Raw genomic sequence first — 8,164 nt, 5'->3', positions numbered from 1 at the left:
GTTTACATTTCCGGTATAGCAACGTGAAAAGCCACGCGAAGGAAATAGATCTATATGGTTTCTTAATTTCTCGCGTTCTTACAGGCGTAAATCTTGAAGAAGTTTGGTATATTTCTGTTTGAAATTAAAGCTTAACTTAGAATTCGTCTGTGAAAATAGCATAGATTGATATCCACCTGGCATTTAATGATGCGCATCTGTTGAAAAAAAAATCGTTTGTCTTCAATATTTTTCTCAGAAAATAAAAATTAAAATAAAATCCTCCCACCCGCCCCATACTTTTTGCTGACCCTGGATGATAATCTACTAATTAAGTTGAATTGGCCTAATGAGCTTCTGTCATAATGAAAAACTTAATTATATAATATATGAAATTAGGTAGGGTAACCTAGGTACTAGGTAGGTTGAACAAAGGGGCATAGGTTAAGTAGAGTCACACTTCCTAGCAAGCTACAGCTGTGTGTTTCTTCTGACAACTTTCGTTATCAAACCTACAGGTTGTACATTTGTATAAAGTTCTTGGTTCCAAGTGGTTTTCAAGGTTAAGTGTAAGAACTCAAGGTCACTGGGATGAAATTCAAAATTCGATGTGTTATGATTTCAGTAGCATTTGTAAAATGTGGGAAATGTCTGCCATGCAGATCCCTTGTTTCCATGTAACATGTATATTGAATATTTACACAAGAAATACTAGGCTTTTTCATGTGCCGGTATTGAGAGTGTCCCAAATCCCAATATGAGCATGCAACTCAGAACAGCATTGTTGCCTATTGCCTCATATGAACGTTAAAAATTTAATTTGATGCAGCATATTTTGTGATGTGATGGATCATTGTGGAATGGGATACTCCAACACTTAGGGCACTGTGCTTCACAAACACATTTTTTGTATTTTTCTTAAACAGACCAATCCATTGATGATCCGGGTAGACACGAAAGCTGGTCATGGTATGGGAAAACCTACAGCCAAAATTGTGAGTATTTCCATCAAGTTATGCTGGCTTGTAACCAAACTTTGCAATTTTAGTTCCATTTGTAACCCCACGATTTGGAAGTGCTAACTCTTGCTGAAAATATGTTTGGTTTTAAATGTAATCTGTATACTATGGAGTGGTAGTTATCATGTAGCTTAATTTCCTTTTTATACATAAAGACGGGACGTATAATTGTACAGCAATGTCTGTCCTTCCGTACGGGGTTTTCTGTTTCTAATTTCATTTCTCTGTCACATATCAAGCTGAAACTTGCTATGTAGCTTCTTTGTGGATCACTCTAGATCCTGTTGCAATTTTGATCCATATCAGACTCTCTTGCAGGAGTTTTACCCCTTTATTATACCCCCCGAACAAAGTTCAGGGGGGTATATAGGAATCACTCTGTCTGTCTGTCCGTCCGTCTGTCTGTGCAGATTTGTGTCCGGGCCATAACTTCTTTGTTCTTTGACTTAGGCATACCATATTTGGCACACAGGTGGATCACCATAAGATGATGTGTCGAGTACCTTCATGACCTCTATATGACCTTGACCCTTGACCTCAAGGTCAAAATTAAAGGTTTTTTTACAATGGATTCGTGTCCAGGCCATAATGTCTTTGTTCTTTGACATAGGCATACCATATTTGACATATGAGTGTATCACCATGAGACAATGTGTCAAGTACTTTCATGACCTCCATATGACCTTGACCTCAAGGTCAAAATTAAAGGTTTTTACAATGGATTCGTGTCAGGGCCATGACTTCTTTTTTCTTTGACATAGCCATACCATATTTGACACATGAGTGTATCACCATGAGACGATGTGTCAGGTACCTTCATTACCTCTATATGACCTTGAACTTTGACCTCAAGGTCAAAATTGATTATAGGGTTTTGACATAGTCATACCATAAAACATGGGTGTATCACCATGAGACTATGTGTCATGTACATTCATGACCTCTTTATGACCTTGACCTTTGATCTCAAGGTCAAAATTATAGGTTTATGGCATGGATTTGTGTTTGGACTATATCTTCCATTTTCTTCTACAAAGGCATACCATATTTTTACACTCAGGAAAGAGGTAATTTATACTTAAAAACAACACCCTTTGGGACATTGGGTAAGCGGGGGGTATTCTTAGTGAGCATTGCTCACAGTACCTCTTATTTCCATTGATTTTTTAGCTCACCAGAGCTGAAAGCTCAGGTGAGCTTTTCTGATTATACACCTTTTGTCTGTTGTCTGTCTGTAGACTTTTCACATTTTTGTCTTCACCAGAACCACTTGGCCAATTTCAATCAAACTTGACACAAATCATCCTTCATGTTTCGTGAGAACTACAGGGCCAGAAAAGTTGAAATTCACATGAAAGCTTCCAGACATAGAGTAGATTCAAGTTGGTTCAAATATGGCCCCAGAGGGTAGGATGTAGCCACAATAAGGGGTTTTACATGCTGATATATATAAAAATTCTTTAAAAATCTTCTAAAGAACCACAGGGCCAGAAAAGCTTAAATTTAACTGACATAAACTTAAGTAGAATGACGTTTGCTCAAATCATGGCCCTAGAGGGTAGGGTGGGGCCACAATAGCTTTACATGCAGATACATTGGAGAAAATCTTTATAAAATCTTCTCAAGAACAACAGTGCCATGATTAATCATTTTGATATTCAAGCATTCCCAGGTAGTGCAGATTCAAATCATGATTGCCAGACATTGTTTATGGCCAGAATAAGGGATCAAAGTTTTATGTAAGAATTTATAGGGAAACATCTGAAGAACAGCTGGGCCGTGATTAGTCATATACATACACAAGAATGTTTGGGTAGTTCAAATATCCCTGCAACTATAGTCAGGAGGCATATTGTTTTTGTTCTGTCTGTCTATCTGAAACTTACTCATAACTTTTTTGAATAATGAGTGATAGGGCTTTCATATTTTATATGTGTATTCCTTATGACAAGACCTTTTATGGCACCATACTTTTTAACCTTGTGACCTTGACTTTGGAGTTTGACCTGCTGTTAAGAAAACCTAACCATTCAATATCTCCTGAACTATTTACAGTAGAACTTTCATATTTTGTATTTAGATTTATTTATATTATGGCAAGACTTTTTATATCATACCATGATCTTTGACCTTATTCAGAATAGCAAGATCATGTTAGTCGTATTGGTGTTAGGCATCCCTATGTTGTGTGAATTTAAATTCATTTATGTCATGACCCTTTGGGGCTAGGTTTAGGCCACAATATGGGGTCAAAATTTTGCATGGGAATAAAGATTGAAAAAAAAATCTTTTAAAGATCACAACAGCTGAACAACAGCAGGGCCAAGGTGACTCAGGTGAGCGGTGTGGCCCATGGGCCTCTTGTTTCATCTTTCTTTCAGATAGAAGAGCTGACTGATATATACAGCTTCATTATACAGACAGTGGGGGCCAAATGGAGGGATTGACATGTGGTCAAACTATAGCAACAGAAAGCAACTAATTTCACTGTGACAAATACAAACAGGAGAGAAGACTTTAGTCCTTAGACTAATACTACCTTATGTTAAAATATCAGATGTCATTTACACATTCAAAATTTATGCATTTCATTGTATTTATAATTTTAATGTGTACAATTATATCACAAAATACTTATTGTTGTTGTTTTATATTTGTGCAGTTTTGAGTGGGAAATACACTACTCAAAATGAGGGGAAGTGTGAAGATTTGAAGATGTTTTAAAATCGTGCAGTAGCCCCTCACACTTAACTTATGCATGACACAGAGGATATGCCACTCAATAAAGAATGGGCACATTGATGAAATATCGTCACTCCAGTAATTAATGATTTTTTATAATTGAACAAAATTTGAAGATAACAAAATGTAGGTTTTTTCAGTAGCAGGTTTAGGATGGCATATTTTTGCCATTCACCAATTTGATAATCAAGTTGAGTCACTTGAGTGTTCTTGCCGTTTTCTTTTAGTCATTCGATAGCCACGTATACAGGTCAGAAATGTCAAAACATATTGATGTAAACAAACTCCTAATATTTGTGCGTTTCTACTGTGGCCTCTAAATAAAACCTGAAAATATTTCAGAGTGTGACTTGCAATGTAGAGCCCTTTGAAATTATGTTTATTATAGAACATACACGCAAAGAAAACAGATGAAATGTGTGTATATCTATAATATATAAAAGTAGGTCTCCAGCTTGGAATCACAAAAAATTGCAATGTAGTTTGATACCGCTCTATACCACTGTGCCAGGAAAGCATTGATACGACAATATTTTATATTTGTGTGACAAGTTTCTAGATCTTCCGAGTAAATACAAGATTAAAGATTGGTGATATATCAATATTTTTATCATTTTCAACATTAAGGCCACCTTTAACCAAAATAAATGCAATGAGATTAAGCACAGTGATACACAAAAATAACAATTTGAAAGTTAAAGATGACCTTTTCTGACAATATGTGATTGTTTGGATGATGCCTCTATATCAACTATGGGTATAAACTCTATACAAACTCTGTGAATTGCGTCCTTATTAAAATAAAAGGAATGTTGAGATTGACTGTTTGTGTATTCTGAGTTCACCCATGCATAAACTAAGATTGTATAAGAAAATATTGGTAAAATGAAACAATATGAAAATGCCTACCAAGTGCACCATGTTCCTTTGTGCCATCCACGCTCATCTCACAAGTAGTCCTGCGTCAAGATCGGTAAAGTCGGCTACAGTAACCAGCTACTAGTAACTGGCTACTTAAAAAGAGAAAAGTTGGTTACTAGTAGCCAGCTACTTGTAGCCAGCTACTACAAAATATAAAAGTTATAATTACTGATAGCTCCCTACCAGATAAAGGTTAATGAGTTTGAAAATTATTATCTATCAGATTTATTTCTAAAGAGGACGAGGAGTCGTATGAAATTTCATGCTCAATTATCCCCAATTACATAACGTTGCAATGCAAAATACGAATACACTTTTTCAACTGAGTGTTTACTTTAGAAGTGATACGGATTGAATTCAGACCTTCAATCATTTGATATACCATCCATTTTGAGATATCTGTTACTTTTATGATTTGATTCGAGTTACCCTGAAATTCCAACATAAGTGTGAATACCGTAAGAAACTTTATGTTTGTATTAGATATCTGAAGAAATTAAGACTATACATATGGCAAGAAGTGATACATGGTGTTTTGGTATGCCACGAATTTTCAGATATCGCTCTTTAGGAAATCAGTTACTTATACATTTTGATTATCGGTACAATGAAATTTCAAGATCCGTGTGAATACCTTAAGGAACTCTGTGTTTATATCATATATTTAACTAACTTACAATGATGCGTATGGCGAGTAGTGATATTGGGGGTATCGTGATATGTCATCAATTTTCAGATATCACGCTTAAGGAAGTCAGCTACTTATACCTTTTGATTCTAGGTAACCTGAAATTTCAAATTTTTCATAAATATCTTAAAGAACTTCTTGTTTGTATTAGATATCTGACTAGTTTATAACTATCCATGTGAAGTGGAGTGGTACTAGGTTACTAATTTACAATTATCAAAGTGAAGAAGATTGATATTAGGTATCTTGATATGCCATCAATTTTCAGATATCACCCTTAAGGAAGTCAGCTACTTATACATTTTGATTGCAGGTAACATGAAATTTCAAGTTTTTCATAAATATCTTAAAGAGCTCTGTATTTGTATTAGATATCTGACTAATTTACAACTATCTACGTGAAGAAGTATGATATTAGGTATCTTGATATGCCAACAATTTTCGGATATCACCCTTAAGGAAGTCAGCTACTTATATTTTTTGATTTTAGGTAACCTGAAATTTCAAATTTTTCATAAATATCTTAAAGAACTCTGTATTTGTATTAGATATCTGACTAATTTACAACTATCCACGTGAAGAGGTGTGATATTAGGTATCTTGATATGCCAACAATTTTCGGATAGCATGCTTCACAAAGTCAGTTACACATACCTTTTGATGGCAGGTAAATTGAAATTTCAAGTTTTTCGAAAATATCTTAAGGAACTCTGAGATTGTATTAGATATCTGACTAATTTACAACTATCTACGTGAAGAAGTATGATATTAGGTATCTTGACATGCCAACAATTTTCAGATATCCCCTTAAGGAAGTCAGCTACTTATACCTTTTCATTCCTAGTAATCTAAGTCTTCCGTACATATCTTAAGGAACTCTGCATTTGTAATAAATATATCATTCATTTACCATCTCCCATATGACAAGGTGTGATATTAAGTAACTTAATATGCCATCAATTTTTAGATATCACGAGTAAGGAAGTCAGCTATTTATAGCTTTTGATTCCTGACAACCTGAAATTTCAAGTTTTTCATAAATATCTTAAGGATCTCCTTGTTTGTATTAAATATCTGACTAATTTATAACTATCCATGTGACCTTATGTTACCTGGAATCAAAAGGTATAAGTAGCTGACTTCCTTAAACGTGATATCTTAAAATTGATGGCATAATAAAATACGTATTATCACTCCTTGTCATATGTGAGTTGGTAAATTAATGATATATCTAATACAAATGCAGAGTTCCTTAGGATGTGTACGGAAAACTTAATATTAGTCAGATATCTAATACAAATACAGGGTTCTTTAAGATATTTATGAAAAACTTGAAATTTCAGGCTACCTAGAATCAAAATGGTATAAGTAGCTGACTTCCTTAAACGTGATATCTGAAAATTGATGACATATCAAAATACCTAATATTACATCTTGTCATGTGTGCATTGGTAAATTAATCAGATATCTAAAACAAACATGGAGCTTCTTAAAATATTTTCTAAAAACTTGAAATTTCAGGTTACCTGCAATCAAAATGTACAAGTAGCTGACTTCCTTAAGCGTGATATCTGAAAATTGAAAGCATATTAAGATACCTAATATCACTCCTTGTCATATGTGCATTGGTAAATTAATCTGATATCTAAAACAAAAACGGAAATCCTCAAAATATTTACTGAACAGTTGAAATTTCAGGTTACCTGCAACCAAAAGGTATAAGTAGCTGACTTCCTTAAGCGTGATATCTCAAAATTAATGGCATATCAAGATACCTAGTACCACTCCACTTCACATGGATAGTTGTAAACTAGTAGGATATCTAATACAAACTCAGAGTTCTTTAAGATATTTATGAAAAACTTGAAATTTCAGGTTACCTTGAATCGAAAGGTATAAGTAGCTGACTTTCTTAAGCGTGATATCTGGAAATTAATGGCATGTCAAGATACCTAATATCACTCTTCTTCACTTTAATAATTGGAAATTAGTCAGATATTTAATACAAACTCTAGAGTTCCTTAAAATATTGGTAGAAAACTTGAAATTTCATGTTTCCTGCAATCAAAAGGTATAAGTAGCTGACTTCCTTAAGGGTGATATCTGAAAATGTCAAGATACCTAATACCATTCCACTTCACATGGATAGTTGTAAATTAGTCAGATATCTAATACAAACAAAGAGTTCTTTAAGATATTTATGAAAAACTTGAAATTTCATGTTACCTGCAATCAAAAGGTATAAGTAGCTGACTTCCTTAAGGGTGATATCTGAAAATTGATGGCATATCAAGATACCTAATACCACTCCACTTCACATGGATAGTTGTAAATTAGTCATATATCTAATGCAAACAAGGTGTTCTTTAAGATATTTATGAAAAACTTGAAATTTCATGTTACCTGCGATCAAAAGGTAGAAGTAGCTGACTTCGTTAAGTATGATATCCGAAAATTGTTGGCATATCGAGATACCTAATATCACACCTCTTCACGTGGATAGTTGTAAATTAGTTAGATATCTAATACAAATACAGAGTTCTTTAAGATATTTATGTAAAAATTGAAATTTCAGGTTACCAGGAATCAAAAGGTATAAGTAGCTGACTTCCTTAAGCGTGATATCTGGAAATTTATGGCATGTCAAGATACCTAATATCACTCTTCTACACTTTGATAATTGGAAATTAGTCAGATATCTAATACAAACTCAGAGTTCCTTAAAATATTGGTAGAAAACTTTATAATACAGAGTTCTTTAAGATATTTATGAAAAACTTGAAATTTCATGTTACCTGCAATCAAAAGGTATAAG

The 8,164-nt window shown here is 33.9% G+C and overlaps 1 protein-coding gene across 2 annotated transcripts in view; it reads left to right on the top strand.

The window, feature by feature from the left end:
• The window catches only part of LOC125645898 (prolyl endopeptidase-like), a 17,864-nt gene extending 14,231 nt beyond the window's left edge, over nt 1–3,633 (top strand). Inside the window, exons 18-19 of one of the 2 annotated variants that reach the window (XM_048871852.2) lie at nt 906–974; nt 3,380–3,633. In XM_048871852.2, coding sequence (XP_048727809.2) covers nt 906–974; nt 3,380–3,445 — 135 coding nt within the window. In that variant the 3' untranslated portion in view covers nt 3,446–3,633. Of the gene's footprint in view, nt 1–905 lie in introns of both variants that reach the window. The other variant, XM_056140153.1, reaches the window with a different exon arrangement.
• The last annotated feature ends 4,531 nt before the right edge of the window (nt 3,634–8,164 follow it).

The sequence above is a fragment of the Ostrea edulis genome, chromosome 6 (assembly GCF_947568905.1).
Source record: "Ostrea edulis chromosome 6, xbOstEdul1.1, whole genome shotgun sequence".
NCBI classification, from domain to species: Eukaryota; Metazoa; Mollusca; class Bivalvia; order Ostreida; family Ostreidae; genus Ostrea; species Ostrea edulis.
This window is presented reverse-complemented; position numbering and strand designations above follow the sequence as displayed.